This window comes from Toxorhynchites rutilus, chromosome 2 (genome assembly GCF_029784135.1).
Source record: "Toxorhynchites rutilus septentrionalis strain SRP chromosome 2, ASM2978413v1, whole genome shotgun sequence".
In the NCBI taxonomy this organism is placed as follows: domain Eukaryota; kingdom Metazoa; phylum Arthropoda; class Insecta; order Diptera; family Culicidae; genus Toxorhynchites; species Toxorhynchites rutilus.
The window spans coordinates 229,213,984-229,237,602 of record NC_073745.1 but is presented as its reverse complement, the minus strand read 5'-3'; the positions used below and the strand labels follow the sequence as shown (position 1 = coordinate 229,237,602).

Sequence of the window (23,619 nt, the reverse complement as noted above, 5' to 3'; positions counted from 1 at the left end):
CACCTTCGTGCCAAAGGAAATGAACCCGCCCAACGCGCCGGAACTTCGCCCAATAGAGAAATATTGGGCGATTATGAAGCAGGCCCTCCGGAAGAACCCAAAAGTTGTCAAATCGGAGACGGACTTCAAGAGAAAATGGATTTCTGTTCAAAAAAAACTACAACCTGACGTTGTACAGAACCTTATGGATGGGGTAAAGAGGAAGGTACGAGCATACGGGCTTGGGCTCGAAGTATGAATATAAAGAATATGCCAAAAGTTGTTTAATAGTTTTTATTTTACTGTCTAAAATTTTCAAAAGGATCGGTCTACTGGGCGAATTTCTACAGCGTTTTTTCCGCAATTTGATGTGACACACCCTTTACCCTATGTAACAGTTCGGTTTAAAAGTTCATAAGGTTGACGTCTAGATGGCGCCTCTTGTAAAAATCTACTTGACTATCACAAAGCATCATCTTTCAATGGATACGTGTCAAAATTTGACAGCAATCGGTCGATTGGTTCGTGAGTTACAGCATTGAGAGTGAAGCAACTTTTGTTACTGTAAAAAAAATGGAAAAATCACAAATCAATGAAAACGATGGCATAATTGCATGAATTGGGCTTCGAATTGCTTCCGCATCCACCGTAATCTCCAGATCTGGCCCCCAGCGTCTATTTTATATTTTCGTGATTACCGAAACTGAGGCCTATTTTGAGGAAAAACCGAAAGAGTACTATAAAAATGGTATCAAGTTGCAAGATCGCTATAATCACTGTATCGCCCTCGAAGGCAATTATGTTGAATAATATGAATAATAAAATTGAATTTGCAAAAAAAAATATTTTACTGTGTTACCTTATAAACTTTTCAGCCGAACTGTTACTGCCTTTCCAAGATTTTAGACAAGTACTCGTTTCGGGATGGCCTCAATGAAAAATCAAAACTCAAACCTTCTATAACACGAATATCACATAACTGTAAAGTGTCTTTAATAAATAATAATAATCTTATCATACTTGAGAGTCTTGGTCATTCGTCGTGAGCAGACGTGTTTTCGGTAGCTCCGTTTTTGCTGTGGATATATAGCGTTCTCCGGTGAAAAAGTGTGGTTCCACTTACAGGAAATCTACTACTTAAGTAGGAAGTGTCTTTTCCTGTAATAGTGTAGTGTCGTCATGTGGAATTTCATGCTTCGTGTTAATCGAGGTGCGTGTTGGTGTGCGTATCGTAGTGTAACCATATGAGTGAATACCACCATAAGAGAAATTGCAGGAAGTGCAACATGATGAGTTGGTGCTAGAGCTAATTTTTCAATTATTTTCATTCTCATACACATACTACAATACATGTAAATGCAGGGGTTCTGTTGCCATATGGCAGACAAAATACGCTCCATGGATTTGTATCCAGCCGTACATTAACCCTTTCCCGTACAACATCGAGTCTCACTCGTGGGTACTTGCATAACATAGGGCACTAGAACGCTCAGCAGGCTAGTGAAATCACTTGATGTGTGACGTATTGAATAATATGGGAAGGGGTTAACGAGGTTCTAAGCTTGGGAAAGTTTTTATCGTGGTGCTGTGTTTGTTTTCTTTCAGTGTTTGAATTATAGTTGGCTAGTGGGATGAACTTTGAACGATATTTTGAATATTTTGTACACATGCATCCAAAGATTTCTAAGACACTTTAATAATGATAAGAATATATCCGATTGTCAAAAATTCATACTTGCCTCGAGAAATACATACTTGTTATTGTGATTTCATGTTTTAAATTTGTCATTTACGTCTCATATTTTTTGCGTCAATTATTGGAATTCAGTGGCTTGAGTTTTGTTTTATGTATTGTTCTTTAAATTTTCGTGTCTTCCTCCCTTCCTGTAAGTTTCATCACGTTCCGTTTAGATTTTCGTTGCAGTTTTTAAACATATTGGATTTCGAATAGATGTAGATTGTGTTGTGAATGAGATAACCGCCTTTTTGCACCACCCGTGTAGTTCTTATGTGTTGTCAATAGTAGATTCAATTGGTTACTATGGTGTCGTTTTCGTGTGTTAGAAATGTGTAATGTTGGTGTTTCATTTTGTGTCAGCTGCGAAGGGGACCGCATGGTTTCCGCTCCGAGCGAATGGCTGTCTATCGCGGAAAGCCTAATGGGCTATTTGGACGTTGTCAGTAACTGGTGTGCCAGTTGAACCGATTGCGAACCGGAGAATGGCGAACGCACCCATAACACGAAATTTGACGTTCGATTTGTATACATGGGTCTATTCGCCCGTGTAAAAAAAACATTGAAGTAGCTCTGATGCTTTCTCCGGAACCGGTTAGCAATCATTTTAACCGATTCGAAAGAATTGACAGATACTGGCAACGTCACGAATGGAGTCCGATGCAGAGAACGCACTATGAATAAAGATATATATAACAGGTCCGATTGGTTTTAGAGAAGTTTTATCGGCTACCTTCTCAGGTTTCCCAGAATTTCAATTAAAAATACGTGCGATGAATAGTAGTATATATAGATGATCCAATTAATTTTACAAGTTTTCTTTTTAAGGATACATAAAGATAATCTACGTGGCAGTGTCACATGAGATTTTTGGATTTTCGTCGAATGATCGATAGTTTCCGTTTACATAATCATATCACTTACCACAGTGAATCCTGATTTTTCTTAACCATTCCCACTAACAACTATCCCTTCCATGATAAACGCTAAGGAACCACGCTATAGAGGCGACCCTTCTGGCCTTCGGGCGGCGAATATCATACTAACATTCCTTCCCTTTCCCTGGTGACTGTAAGGACGTGGCCGGCGTATTGACCATTTAAAGCTCGAATCACCGAGAATTGCACAACGAGAATGATTTGCTAGTCCCAAGCGTCATTCTGTGTGTTCTTTGTGCAATTTGATTGGTTCAGGTCAATCACAGAGAGCAGCTACGAATTGTACAGTCTACCCAAGCTCAAGCTCTATAATAATCTTATCATACTTTTTTTTTATCCCTTCTGTTTATTTTAGGCTCATTAGCATTTTAGCTGTAACAGAGCCGAATTTTGATCGTGTACATGTCACATGTTTATCATATCTATAATTAGCACATTACACAGTTGCCATTTTCGGCGTTAGAGTATTGCCTTCTATACCATTGCATATGGTACACATTTACACAGTAGCCATTTAGGCGTAAGAGTTTTCTATCTGTTCTTCCATTATCCAGTTGGACCACCGGACAGCGGAGACAGTTGTTGATCATTGTTGAGTTATTTATAGAACAGCAGCCCGATGTTTCTTGCAGAGCAGAGCAGTTGTATGGATGAATCGATCTTATTTCGACCGTGGATCGATCTCCATCGCTGATGATTGTTGCGTGGACGTAGTTATTCTGTAACAACACAAAGATGGTCAATGAAGGCCCTGAGTTTTGAATTACCATACTTATACTAAATTGAGTTGGAGATACTCAAGAACCATATAAACAAATAACGGTTCGATAGATTTCAAATCTGTACACGATAGTCAGACAAACTTTCATTTTGTATACATCGAAAATGTTACTTGACACATTAGTGGATTTCAACTGACGTTATGTTTCTCTTTCTCTTTGGCAGCTAGTTGCAGTTGCACGATGCGAGAGTTCCAGTATCGCTGAACGAAGAAAGCACCTCCATCGCGCTGCACATCTGGTCATGTTCGAGCGTCGTCCTCTGTTTGGGGCTCTGCTCGTGCTAACGCTGGTCGTCACAATATGGCATATGTCGTTCCAAGCAACCACCAGTGCTGGCAGCAGTGTCACCAACAGTCTTGGCAGTTCCGGCATAACATACCTGGAGCCAGCGGTTGCCATCGGGCCGCTAGCGTATGTGCGAACGGCCGCCCCGAAAGCATCTACACCACATCACGTTCTGCCTATGGCATCACAGGCATCTACAGGTTTCGGTGGCGATAGTGATGTGAAAAATGAAGACGGAGGAACGGCAGGGAGTAATGGCCTGGTGGTCAACCAGACCGCCCCACGGGCGCCTGCGCCGATATTAGTCAATCCAATAGAAATGTTGCCAAAAGATGATTATACCAGTTTAATAGATTTAAAACATTTTAAATTCATTATCAATTATAGAAACTGTAGTGAGAGCGAGCGGAGAAAGCGTGAAAGTGTGCGTAACAATAGCCTTAAGGGTGACGAGCGACGGTCACCACTAGTTTTAATATTAGTTCATTCAGCACCAACCAATTGGTACAATAGGAATACCATTCGTGATACTTGGGGGCAATACGACCCACGAGCGAAGCTCGTCTTCCTTCTCGGAGCTGTTAACTCTAGTGCGCTCCAACGACGAATACAGCAGGAGAACCGTCTATACGACGATATCGTGCAGGGTAACTTCGTAGATGCGTACCGAAATATGACATACAAACACGTGATGGCATTAAAATGGTTCACCTATCACTGCCCGGACGCTAAGTACATCTTGAAAGCAGATGATGATGTGTTCGTGAATACACCGGTGCTGTATGACGTGCTCGAATCAACAACCCAAAGGCGGAAGCTGCTCTTCTGCCAAGAGATCAACAGGGCGGCTGTTAAACGCACCCATCGCTCGAAGTGGTACGTCAGTGTGACGGAATACCGGAACAAGTATTACCCCAACCACTGTCCCGGGTATTCGATCATCTACACGCCGGACGTGGCATTCCAGCTGTACCAAGAAGCCCAACAGCAGCCATACTTCTGGATCGACGATGTACATCTCACGGGAACGATCGCGAAGCGGATCAACGCGTCCATCACTCCGACCGGTACGCTGCTACTCAACAAGCACCAGAAGGATGCCATCATCGCGGAAAAACTTAACGCCACGGAGCAGCTGTTCTTTTTCACCCCACCAGATCTGCGAGAAACCGAGATTCGAAAGCTCTGGAAGGCGGTTACGCTGGCAAGATCTGCTAGATAGTAGTTACCATCGGTCCGAAGCTGAAATAGTGAGAAAGAGAATGTGCGGGGAAATGTGTGTGAGTATACGTTTCGGGGAAGCCGTCTCCTTTCGGCGTATACAAAACTGATTAGAAGAAGTCTGTAATTATGTTAGGAATACAGCTATGACGGCTAGTGTACATAATTTACCGGTCCTTTCCAATGTTTGCATGAATGATATGGTAGGGTTAAATTGTATTATTTCTAGGTCAATTCACATTCGCTAGGGAATACATTCAACAAAAACAACAAGATTAGGTAGTTCATCAGTTATTCAAGTGTCTCGAAGTTCAAGGGTGGTTATGCAATTGAAAATTTTACGTCTAATCGTGAATTAAATAGTGGTACTAGGTTGTTCTTGTGAATATTAAACGGGAAAATGGTCTCGCTTGCTCGCTCGTCTATATACTATGCTCTTCCTTCCCAATCCCATTTCTTTTGTGCAGCCGGACCGAACAATTCGATACATATTGTTTACAAATGGTGATATTGACTATGGATTTGATAGCCGAAAATATGAAATGTTTCATACGGTGTAGAGTATATTCCACTATATCAAAGAAACCACATGGTTTGATGAAAGCAGGAGCTATAATATTAGGCTGTCAAAAAAGTCCTGCGGTATTTCCGCGAGGTGTCGTTGTAAGCGCGTAGTTCTAGTTGTATTCATTGTATCGAGTCATACTATAGCTTGTTGGAAAGGTATTTTTGCGCGCTTTAATATAGTCCTTGACAGTGTTTTGTTTGGTTAAGTCGTTCGTGAGTTATAGTGTCGCAAATATGGAGCAAAATAAAGAGAAAATCCGACATATTTTACAGTACTACTATGACAAAGGCAAAAATGCATCTCAAGCTGCCAATAAAATTTGTGCAGTTTATGGACCCGATACAGTTTCCATTTCCACCGCACAACGATGGCTTCAACGTTTTCGTTCTGGTGTAAAGGTCGTCGAAGATGCGCCACGCTCCGGAAGGCCTGTCGTCGAAAATTGCGACAAAATCGCTGAATCAGCCGAGAAAGACTGGCATTGTAGCAGCCGTAGCATCGGCGAAGAGCTAGGGATAAGTCATCAAACCGTTATTAACCATTTGAAGAAGCTTGGATTCACAAAGAAGCTCGATGTATGGGTGTCACACACGTTGACGCAGAAAAACATCTTTGACCGTATCGACGCATGTGAATCGCTGCTGAATCGCAACAAAATCGACCCGTTTCTGAAGCGGATTGTGCCTGGGGATGAAAAGTGGGTCACTTACGACAACGTGAAGCGCAAACGGTCGTGGTCGAAGCCCGCTGAAGCGGCTCAGACGGTGGCCAAGCCCTCATTAACGGCCAGGAAGGTTCTGCTGTGTGTTTGGTGGGATTGTCAAGGAATAATCTATTATGAGCTGCTTCCCTATGGCCAAACGCTCAATTCGGACCTGTACTGCCAACAACTGGACCGCTTGAAGGTAGCACTCATGAAGAAGAGGCCATCTTTGATAAACAGAGGCCGCATTGTCTTCCATCAGGACAACGCCAGGCCACACACTTCTTTGGTGACGCGCCAGAAGCTCCGGGAGCTCGGATGGGAGGTTCTTTTGCATCCGCCGTATAGTCCAGACCTTGCACCAAGTGACTACCACCTGTTTTTGTCCATGACGAACGAGCTAGGTAGTCAGAAGTTAGCCACAAAAGAGGCCTGTGAAAATTGGCTATCCGAGTTTTTTTGCCAATAAGGAAGCGAGCTTCTATAACAGGGGTATTATGAAGTTGGCATCTCGTTGGGAACAAGTCATCGAACAAAACGGCGCATATTTGACTTAAAACAGATTTTTATTTTTTTTTTATCCAAAATATATATTTTTTTTAAGGCTCATATGGCGTCAGCCTAACGGGGCCGGGAGTTCAATATTTCGACAATGTTTGCTTACAACTATGTTAGTAATATGTAACCGATTACTCGCGGTTGGCTCGAGGTTAGAATTACAAGTGTTCTCATAATTGGTATGTTGCAGTCTTCGATGCTCTGTACGTGTGCCCGACACGGGATACCTGCTATTGGGATGCAGCTGACCATTAATCAGCAACGCCCCCCTAGTCTGTACCCCATATCTAGCGTGGTGCGTCTTTCTCGACTCGAAGAATCCAGGATAGAATGGTCACTAGCCGGCGCAATCATCAGCTCGTGTAGAGTTGTCATAAGCGGTACAACCTTTGGCTCTTGTTGAATGATCAGTGGACTGCACAACCTTTGGCCCGTGTATCTGTAAAGAGTGTGTGTATGTATTGCCGCGACTAAGTAAAAGTTTATCGTTTGGATAGGAGGGATATGAAACGGGGACACAACAAAGGAAACATCATTAAACGTTGACATCGGCGTTTCTGAGGAACAGGTATAGATGAAGCAGAAGATCAGGATCACGGCTACCTAAGATATCCCGGACGGGGATATCCGATTGTCTGCCTTGTGCTCTCAGTGCTCTAGAGAGCTGAGAGCGAGCAGCATGGAACCGGATACACGACCAGACATCATGCTCGATGTCGTGGTAGCCATCGCCACAATCACAAAGATTGTTTGCTGCGAGCCCAATGCGATAGAGATGCGCGTTTAGGTTGTAGTGATTGGACATAAGCCGAGATATCACGCGAATGAAATCACGACCTACATTCAATCCCTTGAACCATGCACTCGTCGAGACCTTAGGGATAATCGTGTGTAACCAACGACCGAACTCATCTTCACTCCACATGCGCTGCCAACTTACGAGCGTATACTGACGAGGAATGTGGAAAAATTCATTATAAGCAATTTGCCTTTCAAAAAGTGTGCCTTCTAAAGCGCCCACCTTAGCTAGCGAGTCCGCTTTCTCATTGCCCGGTATCGAGCAATGAGAGGGAACCCATGCTAAGGTAATCTTGAATAATTTTTCGACCAAAACACTCAATAGTTGTCTTATCCTTGTTAGGAAATAAGATGAGCATTTATCAACTTTCATTGAGTTTTCATTGACTTAAAACAGATGATTATAACTAATTTTATGAACAAATGAAAATTCAAAAAAAATACCGCAGGACTTTTTGACAGCCTAATATAATTTGTTGACGAATGGCCCATCGATAGATTATTTTCATTGGCGGGAAAGGGGGTATCATTCCTGCTGGGCAGTCTTCAGAAAACATGCTGCGCTGCACTCGAGTTTAGTTTTCTTCAGCGCGAATTCATAACCAACACATATTCTCTCTTGGTACGAAGTGTGTTAAATTCTTAAAAACGAGAGCGTTGCAGTTTGAAGACTGGTGCTGGAGAAATCGATTGCTCCTTTGAGCTTTAATAATTCTTTTCCAGCTCATTAACACGTTCCCGCCGGCGCGTAACACCGGTGGCTCGGACTAGGCTGCTTCATCGTTATTGTGTCATTGTGTAATGATTCGTAACATGTAACAACAAACGAATGACACTGAGAAAAAATAATATTGAAGAAGTCGATCATTTTGGAACAAAAGAAAGTGAATTATTCAGAAGAACGTTCGATCGGCAAACACTGCTTCCGTTCGATAGAGCGAAAAGCATTAAGCGCGGCCGTCAGATGGCGAGAAACATGATTTACAGCAACGGCGGGAACGTCTTAATTATTAACCCGAAAACTTATTTCAATAGCTTAAAAATTTCATTGAAATCAGGCTAATGATATCACAAATCTGTATATAAACTGGTGCTCGCTTGGAAATCCATTTCAAGAACGTCGTTTGATGTTTGCTGAAGCGGACACGGTTTACTGAGGATTTTTTTATATTTTGAAAAATAAAATTTTGGTGAACGTTTTTGTGTTGATTTTTGAGGCAAAAACGTATTTTTTCACAAAAAAATGTCGCCATTTCGTCAAAAATCATCTTGAATGGCGTTAACGTTCCCTTGTGGAACTTTTGCCGTCTCAACGTATGCATTAACTAGCGTCATTTATTAATACTTGGTTGAGATTTCATAAGCCAAATAACACGCCTTGAATGTGTTCCGAGAGGCATGCTCTTGAATACGCGTGACCACAGTGCAAGTCGAAGGAAATTTCTTTGACGAAAAATCCGCCGGCCAGAACGGGAATCGAACCCGAACACTCGGCATGATAATGTGAGACGCTAACCACTCGGCCACGGGTGCATAGAAAATATTATAGAAAATATGTCACCCTTCTAAAGTCGAGTGGACTGCGAGTGATCGGTTTCCTACTTTATTAACCTTAAAGTTAAGAAAAATGTTGATATATACTAGTAAAAATATACAGGGTCTTTCAGATTAAACGCTCACGTAACAAATTTTAATAACTTCTACAAAAGTGAACCGATTTTTATTTTAAAATACGAAAATAAAGCTTGTTTTAGGAAATTTTCGATGTGATCACCTCTTTTTTCGATAACGCGTTTTAAACGGTGAACTAAATTCTTCTTGCACAACTCTAACATTACGACTTCGATGCTGTTGAAAATCCGAGTTATTTTTTCTTTAAGTTCCTCCAAATTTTGTGGCTTATTAACACAGCAACGGTCCTTCACCTACCCCCAGAGGAAGTAATCGACGACGAGAAATGTTGAAATTCTTACTATAAGAGGACAAAGTTTCATTAAGGCTTCGGTTGCTCGAGTAATACAATTTCACTAAAAATACACGTTCTTGTAAAGTGTACATGTTGACGCTAAAAATCATCCGACCCAACTGAACGAGTAGCTGAATATTATCGCCCCGAAGTTGGAAATAAAATGTTATCATCGACGGAGCGAAAAAATATATTTATAGGGAGCTATTCGATTTTTTTGCGTGAGTGTTTAATCTGAGAAGCCCTGTAGTTGAGAGTTTGGCTCCTTTAAACTTAAGTAACTGAGCCTATTAAAATAAAGAATTTGAATAAAATTTATAATGCTCGTAAAAACAGAATTGCTTCAACCAAATCTTCCTTCATTGAGGCTCGAAGATATGACTTCACAATTTTCAAAGCAGAGAACAGCCTTTCTACGCTAGCTTGAGTTGGTGGCATGGCATGGCATTAATCGTTCGAGCAACATCAATGATACGCTAGAGAAACGCTGGAATCACTTGTACTGTTATCTTGCACGATCGGTCATATTTTTAAATCTCTGACAAACAAGCTAGGATATATTGCTGAATTGGCAGCGCCCAGTATATCGCTGCCAATTCAGCAATATATACTGAGCAAGGATACTGAAGCCTGTGTAAGGTGCTAAAAAATACGATGAACACTCCAAATCCTATGGACTCATTCATAGAGGACCCATCAGTAAAGTACATATTATAACAATTGATACGCCCATACTTTGCATTGAAGATCGTAGGAACGATCCCCGATAGAAGATAATGGATTCATGGATTTTCTCCTTCACGAACAGATCAAAATGTACAGAGGAATTGATGTAGTCAGGAAAACAAACACGGTTGGGAATATACGAAGAAGGAATAACCTGCATGGAGATGAATTCATGATATGAACTCATGAAGAGTGAAAATTTAGCTCGATCAGTTGCTCAAAATTTCCGATCACCAATGGGTTCATAACCTTACACCGGATGAGGAACCGAAGAGATAATAAATTGAAGCGATCTTTTAGTGGGAGTACGCCTGCCAAAACCTCGAGACTCATGGTATGGGTTGAGGGCATACATCCCAACGCAATACGGAGACAAAGATACTGAATTCGCTCGAGTTTAATGAGGTGTGTTTTGGCAGCTGATTGAAAACAGAAACTGCCATACTCCATCACTGAGAGAATAGTGGTTCGATACAACATTATAAGATTTTCTGGGTGGGCTCCCCACCAGGTGCCGGTAATTGTACGGAGAAAGTTTATTCTTTGTTGGCATTTTTTACTCAGATACCTAATATGGGCCTCCAAAGTACATTTGGAGTCGAACCAGACCCCAAGATACTTGAATGACATAGCATGAGTGATCGGTTTACCCAAAAGTTGAAGCTTTGGTTTTGCTGGTCTATGCTTCCTAGAAAAAAACACCATCTCTGTTTTCTCCGTGGAGAATTCCAGGTTGAAAAATTGTTCAAAGTATCTTGTAAGGATTCTTGCAGGTCGGATTCGTTTGATCCTACGACAGAAACCACTCCATCGTCTTCAAGTTATCTTAGGCTGCAATTTTGTGTAAGGCAATTGTCGATGTCGCTTACATAGAAGTTGTACAAAAGGGGGCTTAAACATGAGCCCTGGGGGAGTCCCATGTAGGAGACCCGACTTACTGTCGAATCCCCGTGAAAAAAGTTCAAATGTTTCTCACAAAGCAAGTTATATAACATATTATTCAATAGAGGCGGCAGACCCCGAGAGTGTCATTTGTCTGACAAAACCTCTATTGAAACTGAATCAAAAGCCCCCTTGATGCCCAAGAATACTGAAGCCATTTGTTTTTTTTTTCTGCGTAAGCTAATTGAATTTCTGAAGAAAGCAACGCAAGACAATCATTCGTCCCCTTGCCCCTGCGGAACTCATATTGTGTATCTGAGAGGAGGTCATTCGTTTCAACCCATTGATCAAGGCGAAACAAGATCATTTTCTCCAACAATTTCCGTATACAAGACACCACAGTTATTGGGCGGTACGAATTAAAGTCGGACGTGGGTTTCCCGGTTTTTTTTAATAGCTATAACTCGTACTTGTTTCTAATCATCTGGAACAATATTATGCTCCAGAAATCGATTGAATAAATTCAACAAGCGATGTTTCGTCACATCAGGGAGGTTTTTCAACAAGTTGAACTTAATGTTACAATTTTTACAAGAAAGGAGAGCAAGAGAGAACTCTAACATCGAAAACTCGGAATCAAGATCGCACCTATCTTGTGGTATATCTCGAACATTTTTTTGCACAGGAGCGAAATCAGGACACACCTTCCGTGCAAAATTAAAAATCTATCGATGTGTATATTCTTCGCTTTCATTCTTTGAAGAACAATTTCTCATGTTTCGAGCCACTTTCTATATTTTTTTCATTGACGTTTCTCGTGACGAAATTTCGCCAAAGAGCACGTTTTTTCCCTTTGATCAAATTTTTGAATTGATTCTCAAGGGCTACGTTTGAATATTTTCAGGGGTTCCACGTTTCCGAAAAGCTTTAAATGCATTCGATTTATCCTGATAAAGCTTGGAACACTGGCTATCCCACCATAGATTGGGAGGCCTTCGGCGAATGGTGGAACCTGGGATGGGTTTCGTTTGAGCGCGAACTGCGCTGTCATAGATCAAATGAGAAAGGAAGTTATACTCCTCCAATGGAGGTAAGCCATCTCTGGAATTGATGGCTAGAGCAATCGCGTCCGCATATTTTTTCCAGTCAATGTTTCTTGTGAGGTCATATGCCATGTTTATAGATTCAGAAGAATTCGACCCAATGGTGATGGAATTTTTTATTGGCATGTGATCACTACCGTTGGGGTCCTGGATTACATTCCACTTGTAATCTAACGATGGTGAAATCGAGCAAAGCGAGAGGTCAAGAGCGCTTGGGTTAGCAGGAGGTTTAGGCACACCTGTTGTTTCCCCAGTGTTCAAAACGGTCATATTGAAGCTGTTACAAAGGTAGTTAATGGACTGAATAGAAGAATAGTAGATTCTTACCTTTGTTCATAGTTGTTCTTACCTTTTATAGCACTTAGCATGAAAACAGCAAACAAAAAAGTCAAAACAACTACAAAAAAAACGAAAAATTAACGATGCTCATTTTCACGGAATACAACGCGAAAATTTTGTCACTGGTTTTCACAGTCACTTTGTTGCAAATGCTTAGTGCTATAAATTATGTGCTGTATCGATACCTGTAATTTATGTTGAAATGAAGCCTATACCATAAAGAATGTCAGGGTTTTCATTATTCAATTATTTATAACATAAAATTCAGTAAATTTACATTTAAAAAATGAAGTGTTCGAAATTTGAGACAAAACGGTAGAACGTTAATCGTAAACATAGCAAGGCGTTGCAAATGAAATACCTCGAACGGATTACAACATGCACCCAAGCTTTAATTTTAGATCGTTCCGGTTCGCATTAGAGGTTGATTTGTGGTGCTTGCAGACTTGTGATAAACATAGATTAAGTAATACGCTTGAAAAGGGCTGGTAGGGCTAACAACCGTGTATGCATTTTATTCCACAACTAATGCCATTACAACGCGTCGTGAAAAGGGAGGGGGGTGGCTGGGGTATTGATTCGAAGGATATATCGATAAGGTAATACCACTGCATCATCGCAACGGTGCGCGAATTGGCAGCGACTGAATGTGCGATAATGATTACTCAAATGGCGGTTGTGTGGCTGCTGGCTGGCTGGCTGTTCATGTTAACCACTCGTCTATTTTATCGCTTCATCCAATCCGTGCTAATGTTTACACTCAATTTATAACCGCGTTCGAAGGTTTGGGTGGTTAGCTTCTATACGCTCTGGCGAATGCATTTCACTGCTAAATAACACAAATAGAAGAACCAAACAACACCCCCAGGGAGGCAGGGAGAGTGATTGTGTATCTTTTTAACCAACACAAAGTGTTCCATTTGTCACATTGGTAGACATTGTTCCGTTTTCAGTCAGCTGTCGCCGGCATTGAAGGTGACGTTTTTTTCCTCCTGGATAAACAACCGCCGTCGGTAAACTTAAACTGTCGCATTGGTAGGGTATAATTAGGTACACCATCTGAGTTTAATTTAATAGCCAGACACGAGCCGCTTCGGTGTAAAACGAACTGGTGTATATCGCAGGTTGACCGGGACTATGGTTTTATGAAGGTGAATCGATCTGAGTAATATGACATATATTACCGGATGTTTGGGAATAAAATACAATGTTGGTTTCTCAAAAAATGTGCATTGGTTCGAATTTCTGAATGATGTTCAAACAATAATGAAACTAAGGTCGATATGGCTACGTGTATTGCACGGTTAAATTGATGATGAATGAGTTTTAATAGTAGCAATGTGTGGCATTGAACCTACCTCACTATTCATCGTAGAGCTGTTTTGTCACGTTGTTTCTAGAAAAACGAGACCGCATCACTAAATTGGATCTTGGGTATATCAATCGGTCCATCCTTAACACATGTTTCACATTTCGTCGGTCTTCCCTAGCTCTCACTACTTTAGAACACTCATGGTTCTTTTTTTCAAACGGTTTTATTTAGCTTGCCCTGTAATCTGCTTGTATGTTTGTATGTTTGTAACTTTGTAACGTGTTTGTCTGTAGCGCTGACCCACATTAATAGAAATTTGACCCCCTTTCTGTTGACCGATTGATCTTAAATTTGGAACACACCTTTATCTCTGTAGTCATTATAAAACTGCGTATTTTATGATCTTGAAAATTCAAGATGGCGGATCACATATTTTCTCAAAACCTCATCGATATGGGTTTTCCAAAACCCCATCAATATGGGTATCAAATGAAAGTGCTTGACTAGCTTGACTCTCTGCTGTCATTTAAAAACTGCTTATCTTGAAAAATCCAATTTGGCCGCACGTTTTTATTTTAGTCCTATCAATGCCCTAGACTAATGAAGGAGAGGTGTGATAACTGCTAACTGCTACTTGCCTAATTCTTTTCTAGCTTTTAATACATTATTATGTTTAATCACAATTAAACCGTTTAACTTAAAAAGTTTTTTTCACTTATTTTTTTATTCAAGGAAATGACAAAGCACACATATGGCTTTTTGTGTGCAACTCTACAATACTTACATATACAAGCTACTACATATTACAATGTTAACAAATCATCCTACTTATGAATAACTTTAATCTTAACACATTCAATATCTAAATTTTGTTATCTGATTTTGCTTCTTCAATGAACTTCAACAAATTTTCAACACCAGTGAGATCGTCTCCCGTGGCCGAGTGGTTAGCGTCTCACATTATCATGCCGGGTGTTCGGGTTCGATTCCCGTTCTGGCCGTGGGATTTTTTCGTCAAAGAAATTTCCTTCGACTTGTACTGTGGTCACGCGTATTCTAGAGCTTGCCCCTCGGAACACATTCAAGGCGTGTTATTTGGCTTCAGAAATATCAACTAAGTATTAATAAATGACGCTAGTTAATGCATACGTTGAGACGGCAAAAGTTCCACAGGAAACGTTAACGCCATTCAAGAAGAAGAAGAGATCGTCTCCTAAGTTTGAAGTACTGATACCGAACTTTTGTCTCGCTTTTGCATATAGAACGCAATCATCTAGAATGTGTCTGATTGAAAGATATGAATTACATTTTGTACATAGTGGTCGAGGGGACTTATCGAGAAGGTAACTGTGTGTCATGTGTATGTGGCCAATTTTAATTCTCGTTAGAATCACTGACTCTTTTCATGATTGCCGATATGACGTGAACATTCATAAGGCACAGTTTTTATAACGGGTGTTAAAAAAAAAATGAGAATTTTTTCAATCACATATAATTTTTTTGTTTTCATCGATTTCAGTATTTTTTATTAATAACATAATGTATTTTCTTCAAAAAAATGTCAGCGAATGTTTGAGTAAGGGCCGTGGTCTGCTGTTCGACGCAACTTTGTCGCGATGCTCTCACAAGAACGTTGTACGGCTCTTACGTCCATTTTCCGGATACAATTCCGGATTCTTGTAGTCAGTTGCTTCGTGTCCTTGGCCCTCCAATTGTTTTTATACACTAGGGCACTGAGTGAGCCAAAGAAATCCTCTATTGGACGGCACTGGGGCAAGTTTGTTGGGTTACGATCTTTCGGCACGAACGGTATCTTTTTCTCCTCAAGATACGCCAGCGTCTTCTTGGCTTAATGGGAAGACGCCTTGTCCGGCCAGAAGACGTACTTCCCATCCGCGTAATGCTCGTTCAGGAACGGCAGCAGGATTTTATCGAGGCACTCTTCTCGATAGATTTGTTGGTTGATTGCCAGACCGCTCGGCTTAAACCAAGGCTTTGAAACGCCCCGGTCGGAAATGGCGATGTACAACATAACCTTTTTTTCAAACTTGTGCTTGAACTTGTATTTCACTTCAGGCGGTGTGGATGATTTGTCGCTGGAGTAGTAATTATCATTTCCTGGGATATGCGTTTTGGACAGCGGAAAATAGCTTTCGTCGTCCAGAACGAAAGATGTCCCGCGGTATTTTTTGGTCATCCACCGACACTGTGATTTAACCGTCTCAATCTGCTCCTCCGTGTACTCCGGCGACCTCGTCTTCTTCCTGCAGACGATTCCTTCCATCTTGAGGGTCCGATGGATCAATACTTGGGAGCAGTCATATTTCCGACCGGCGTCACGCAGGCTGGTTGCGTCCTTGTTGTCAAACAGCTTCTTTAACGATGTCTTCCTCTGCTTCGTCATTATCGTCACCGGACGACCACTTCCGACCTTCCGCTCTACGTTCAGGAAACCCAGAATACGATATACCGTACTGACAGGTTCATTTTCTTCCTTAAAATGTGCCACCGTGAACTTTTTTCCTTGCTGGAAATGCGTTTCGTAGAACCGTACAATGCGTTCGCGGAGCACGTGCTATTTCGACGCCATCTTTGCTTTGACTAAATTCAAACTAGCAAAACTAAACACGCCTACTGTTTCTAGGGAGCCCAAAGAGCAATTTTCTTGGAGAAAGAAAATTTTACGCTCTTTATTTGAGTTACTGAAAGTTATTGAAAAAAGTCTCATTTTTTATTTAACACCCGTTAGTTTTCAACCAACACTCTTTTAGTTTTGCCTTTATTTGAGCTTTACCAGTGTATATGTCTAGAGCTGGATCATTGATGCTCAACACATAAGATTGTTTGGCCAGTTCATCTACCGCGACATTTCCATATATTCGAGAATTACTTGGAATCCATAAAAAGTTAATTACTTTGCCATAGCCATTTGCGGATTTTAAATCGTCTTGGATATTTTGGATAAATGGATTATCACTGAAAATATTTTCAATAGCTTTCAGAAAACTCAGAGAATCGGATGTATTCAAGGCTTTGGTGATACATATGCTTGAAATACATATTTGATCACATGATGAATTGCTTTTAATTCTGCACAGAAAATCGTTGATCCTGGTGCGAGATGTTCTTGATACTGATACGACGAACTAAATACTGCGAATGCGGTAAAGTTGCCGGACTGAGAGCCATCAGTATACACAAATAAAAAATCACAGAACTTGCTTTCTATTTCTCTAAAAAGCATACAATATTGGTCATCTGAAGTACTAGATTTTTCAAAACGAGCTAATGATAAATCTATGTTTGGTTTCGTTCCAGTCCATGGACAAATCGTATGAAAACCACGACGAGAAATACTTTCAATGTTTAATTGATATTTATCCAATGTTTCAAAGTACCATAGCGGAAGTGGGGGCATAGTGGCCACCCTAATGAATATGCGCATTTCCAGCGCCAACATACCGATTTTATTCCCGTTTCTCGAAGAATATTATAGTTCAACTCATTGTTCTTCAAGATGGCAAACGGCTTTTACTATTAAAATTCAAAATAGTACACTTTTCATCATTAAAAAAAAGGTGAAAAATCGAACTTTTTATTTGCTTGGAGGTAAAGTGGTCACCTAGTGGGGGCAAAGTGGTCACTTGCACATATCAAGCTAAATGGGATAGATTTATGCGTTTTTTTCGTCAAAATTTTTTCAAATCATATTTGTTATAGTAGGTACATGCATGAAATAAGCTTGGCCTATTCACCTAGAGTCTCAATTCAAATTTTCTTTTGCATACAAAAGCGTAATAAGAAACACATAACGTTCCGCATAATGAGGCTTGGTTTAGTTGGAGTGGCATATTTATCCAGGGTCAAAGCTACAAAAGGATTTTTTTCAAGAGCAGAATGTGATGTAGTAAACAGAACATTGTAAATTGTTATTCACCTATGACCACTTTGCCCCCAAACATGAAAATAATGTCTATGCTAATTAATCGCTGAGATTAAACAAAATATCTGTTCACCTCTCCTAGAATATGTAAACAGTCGTCCAAACTGATGATTTGTCCAACATATCAGATTGAATAAACTAAATTTTACGAGAAATTCCTTAGATACCATATCGAGAGCGTAATTTCTGTTTTTATTTGTATTTTGACATACGACAGCTCTACTGAAGTACAGGGTGACTCAAGAGTAATTAAATTCTTCAAACATAAGGTAACTATCAATACGGCATCTATAGTCAATAGTTCTACTACCAAACAAGCAGGTGACCACATTGCCCCCCCCCATGACCTTTTTGCCCCCACTACCCCTACATAGAATGGTCGTGCTAGACGAGGTCGAGATGAGTAGTGATTTGTGATTTCCGAATTACTCATGTTAGGAAACAGAGGGTGGTTCGCTTGGGATTGGATTCATATTCCATATGTAACAGTCTGTACGTCAATCATATGTAACAGTCTGTACGTCAATTTCATATATTATAGTATTATGTTGTTCAGATTGAATTTTGTGTTTCAAAAATCCGGGGGAAAAGTTTTCTGAGCTAGATGTAGATGAGAATGTGTTTGCAAGAGTTTCAGCAATCTCACTTGTTCATGATTCTTATGACTTTACGGATTCCACGCTTTCTGTATACACTTGCTAAAATTCTATTAAGACGCTTCGGATAGAAAGTCGCCGAGTCGCGGGTTTTCACGTTAATCAAAACATCGTCTGCTATAACCAATTATCGGGTTTTTCAATAAGAGCGCTACAAAAGTTTTTTTTAAATAACAGGAAGTGGGTTATATCTATGGTATAACCGCAAGGGTGACGTAGGACTATCGTTGATTTAGAGATCATTTGTATAAAGTTGAATCTGAATTCATTCTGAATGAATGAATATTTGGAGAACTTCGAAAACGAGAGCGTTACGTTGGAGGCACAAGGTTTTATGCATCCAATATTGGATACGGAAATATCCTACTGATGGGGAAGAATAATCTTCAGAAGCTATCCTGTTGATTGCGATTGATTGAAAAACCACAAAACCAAATGTATTTGGTCACAGTGTTACATGGATAGAAAACATTCAATTAAACTCTTTCACATGAATATATTTTGAAAATTCCCAAAGGAACTGGCAGATTATTTTCAGTAACGATTAGATATTTCCACATTTTCCTCGATACTTGGAATGCCAACTCGATAACCACCTGTTAATAGCACTTGATTGAAACATATTTGGTCACAGTGTTACATGGATAGAAAACATTCAATTAAATTCTTTCACATGAATATATTTTGAAAATTCCCAAAGGAACTGGCAGATTATTTTCAGTAACGATTAGATATTTCCACATTTTCCTCGATACTGGAAGCCCACCAGTGGTTAATGCCAACTCGATAACCACCTGTTAATAGCACTTGATTGACACATATTTGGTCACAGTGTTACATGGATAGAAAACATTCAATTAAACTCTTTCATATGAATATATTTTGAAAATTCCCAGAGGAACTGGCAGATTATTTTCAGTAACGATTAGTTATTTCCACATTTTCCTCGATACTGGAAGCCCACCAGTGGTTAATACCAACTCGATAACCACCTGTTAATAGCACTTGATTGAAACATATTTGGTCACAGTATTACATGGATAGAAAACATTCAATTAAACTCTTTCACATGAATATATTTTGAAAATTCCCAAAGGAACTGGCAGATTATTTTCCAGCAATGATTAGATCTTTCCGGAACTTTCTCGATGCTGAATGGCATCCTAACGGAAAGAGTTCTGCGCGTGTATGTGTCGATCCTTCACCAGCACGTTAGGCAACGATATTGTCTTGTCGATGTCCTCACGAAAAATGAATGTGTCTCACCACCAGAATATCGCTTAAGTATGCTTTTTGTGTGTGATTGAATCGAGAGAAGGTGTGGTTTACAATGGCAATTTGGAAGGCAAACTAGAGGGGAATGAACTCTCTGAGCTCGGAACTTTCGGCGACTGAGCAATAATCGATTGCGGGCGCATACAATATTGGATACGGAAATATCCTACTGATGGGGAAGAATAATCTTCTGAAGCTATCCTGTTAATTGCGATTGATTGAAAAACCACAAAACCAAATGTATTTGGTCACAGTGTTACATGGATAGAAAACATTCAATTAAACTCTTTCACATGAATATATTTTGAAAATTCCCAAAGGAACTGGCAGATTATTTTCAGTAACGATTAGATATTTCCACATTTTCCTCGATACTGGAAGCCCACCAGTGGTTAATGCCAACTCGATAACCACCTGTTAATAGCACTTGATTGAAACATATTTGGTCACAGTGTTACATGGATAGAAAACATTCAATTAAACTCTTTCACATGAATATATTTTGAAAATTCCCAAAGGAACTGGCAGATTATTTTCCAGCAATGATTAGATCTTTCCGGAACTTTCTCGATGCTGAATGGCATCCTAACGGAAAGAGTTCTGCGCGTGTATGTGTCGATCCCTCGCCGTCCAGCTCGTCCAGCAACGATGTTGTCCAGTCGGTGTCCACACAAAGAATGATCGTTACTGCAGCGGAGCGGGGATTTTTAAGCTGACTGGCTGGCTCGAGAATTACGCATGTGTGATACTGCGACTAATGTTTCGTTCATTTTTTTTCTTTTTCCTTTCCAATCGTGCTTCATTCTATTTCGCTGCTGCTCTGGTTGCCCGTTTTGGTCGGTACGATTTGAGGAGCACAAAATGGACCAATCAAAAATGGGCACATAGGGCATTTGGACAATGCTTGATATTTAACAATTATTCAATTATTTATCTCAAGAAAAATGAAATGTTATTCGTTATGATAGATGCGTAGATATATTTCCTATCGATTGATGCAAAAACCTTCGCGATCTATTGAGAAATGCTCGAGTTATAAGCGTTCCAAATCTTGCATTTTTTCCTACTTGTTCAGTGCCTAGATTTCCATTTCACCCCCTATATCTTCCGGTTAGACGTAGTCCTACGTCAAAACAAAAACGGTTTTGGATAACAATGAAATTCTTTATTCATGTGAAAGTACATTTGATGCCATTGTGTATGGAACTCGATTTCTTTTGCATGGCCACCACGGGCACGCTTGCAAAAGTCCAGACGCTGAACCCAATCTTCGACGGTTTTCAAGCATAAATCGGCCGATACTGTTGCAATTTCAAGTTCGGTATTCGTACGAAGTTCATCAATCGTCGCTGGCTTGTTGTCATTGACCATAGACTTGACGTAGCCCCACAGGAAATAGTCTAACAGCGTCAAATCGCATCACCGAGGCGGCCAATTGACTTTGTCATTTCGTTAGATAACACGCTCACCAAACTTGGTTTTCAATAAATCGATTATTACATTCGCTGTGTGGCTAGTGGCGCCGTCCTGTTAAAACCAAATGTTGTCCAAGTCCATGTCACCCAATTCGAGCCAAAAATATTCGGTTATCATTGAGCGGTAACGAATCCAATTCACAGTAACGTGCCGGTCTTGATCATCATGGAAGGAGTACGGCCGAATGACGCCGCCGGATCATGAATCGCACCAAACCGTATTTTTTTCGGGATGCAATGGTGACTCATGGAGTACGTGTGGATTGTTGCCCGACCAATGATGCATATTTTGTTTATTGACGAAACCATTCAGTCAGAAATGAGCTTCATCGCTGAAGATGATTTTTTGGTGAAAATCATTTTCAATTTGTTGCTCAGCCCAATTCACGAACATACGACACTTCTGGTGGTCAAGCGGCTTCAGTTTTTGCGTCAATTTGATCTTGTAAGGATGTAAGCCAAGATTTTTTCGCAAAATTCGCCATAACGATGTCATAGAGATGCCCAACACTTGAGAACGACGTGTGAGAGACTCATTTGGATCTTCCTCAATTGATGCGTTAACGGCATCAATATTCTCGACACTACGGGTACTTCTTTGTCTCACTGGCACGGGAACATTTGTACTGTGCCTGTGGATTCAAATTTTTCCACTAGATGCTCAATTGTTGATCTGGCAGGACGATTATGACGACCATAAACTGGACATAGCGCTCTTTAAGTTGAGGCCATTGACTCTGAATTTCGGTAGCAAATTTTAATAACCTCGACTCGTTGTTGGATCGTATATCTTTTTATTATCAAATGGCAAACCTTACTGAAGAGAAATGTCAAGAGAGCAGGAAAAAATATGGTGTCGTTTGCTTTTGTAGCGTCCCTATCGAAATACCCATTATATGAAGCGTATGTCGCCTTGAGTCCGGCACATTGTTTGAATCAATAATTCAATCATGATCATAGAATAACATCATGATCATAGATAAATCATCATAGTCTTTTTTTGTGCTCAATACGAAAATCTTGTTTTCTATGGAGTATGGAGATAAAAGCTTCATATGAATGGATCAAACGTATCGCAGCCAACGGGGACTACTACTTCCAAGGGATGAAGATTGGGCATATGCATTTCGTTTCATTAATAAATCACGTTCATTTTCTGACCACGATACTCAAACTGTAAGCATGTAAATCTCACTGATGAACCACAATAATTGTTATAACAGATGAAATGCCAAGTCTTTGTTTTAAGTTGACAGATCGAAACAACAAATTTGATCGAAATTGGAGCAATTTTTTTCTGAACGCAAAACGGATAAATGCAATGAATTGACATGTGTTTAATTTTAAGTAGAATTTCTAGTTTAAGTAGAATTTTTTAAGTTTTATAAACGCACACAGAGGACGCCGCTCAAACAAAGAAATGAAAACGAAACGCAAAATAAATCACATTTTTTTCTAAGTAGAGTTTTTGCATACGTAATTATTTTCCTTTTAGAGATAGCAACAATGAGGAGAAAACCTGAGCCCGGTTGTGTGTCACAGAACATTCATTCACATATAATCACATATCACACGCGTGCGTAGATTTCCGTTGTGTTGTTCGATCAGACGGAGGCTGTCCAGAAATTAGCAGACGTTCTTAACTAGCGCCGTAATGAACGAGGCTTATCTTGGTCATCCTGGTGTCAAAAGATTCCACCAAGATGACCAAAATGACACAGCTGCACCAGTGAAGAACGTCTGCAACTTTCTGGATAGTCCACGTATTCCATCACAAAAATAGTATTTTTCAGACATGGTGATAGTTTTTCTTAGTAACATGATTTCCACTCAGAAGACTCGTAGGGACCATCAATAACAATGTGTTCTATCAATTATTTCCGATGTCGACAAATGTGAGTGTAAGAATTACTTACTCACTTAAGTATTACTCAAATGCCTCCTGAAAGATTTCTTATTTATCTATTACTTCATCCAAGTATTTGCTATGTACTGTATATTGTCTACGTTGGTTGAAGATTTATCGGCGTAGGTTTAAAGGGTGTTATGATCAAAATTTGGTCAAACAAGAACGCGTGTAAATTGATAATTTTTTTTATTAAATCAAATTATGTTTTTCTTGTAGTTCAGTTAGTATAAAATAGAGAAAAAAAAACCTTTCAATTCGATTGATCGAATCCGAATTGACGGGCTTTTATTTAACTTCTGCCACAATATTCTGAAATGGAACAATCGTGTGTTGTTCCAGGGAAGACAGCAGAGTTTTCCCAGACCTCCGTTTATGCAAATTTCTTGAATGACGGTCCCGGGCAGGAATCCCATAATAAAAACTGTCTTTTTGGTCTCAAAAAATCTTTTTATCCGTGTTTTTTTTC

The 23,619-nt window shown here is 40.1% G+C and overlaps 1 protein-coding gene across 3 annotated transcripts in view; it reads left to right on the top strand.

The window, feature by feature from the left end:
• LOC129765473 (beta-1,3-galactosyltransferase 9) overlaps window positions 1-18,668 on the top strand; it is a 114,129-nt gene extending 95,461 nt beyond the window's left edge. For all 3 annotated transcript variants that reach the window (XM_055765834.1, XM_055765835.1, XM_055765832.1), the window contains exon 3: window positions 3,598-18,668. In XM_055765834.1, the coding sequence (XP_055621809.1) occupies window positions 3,676-4,941 (1,266 nt within the window). In that variant the 5' untranslated portion in view covers window positions 3,598-3,675 and the 3' untranslated portion in view covers window positions 4,942-18,668. The remainder of the gene's footprint in view (window positions 1-3,597) is intronic.
• The last annotated feature ends 4,951 nt before the right edge of the window (window positions 18,669-23,619 follow it).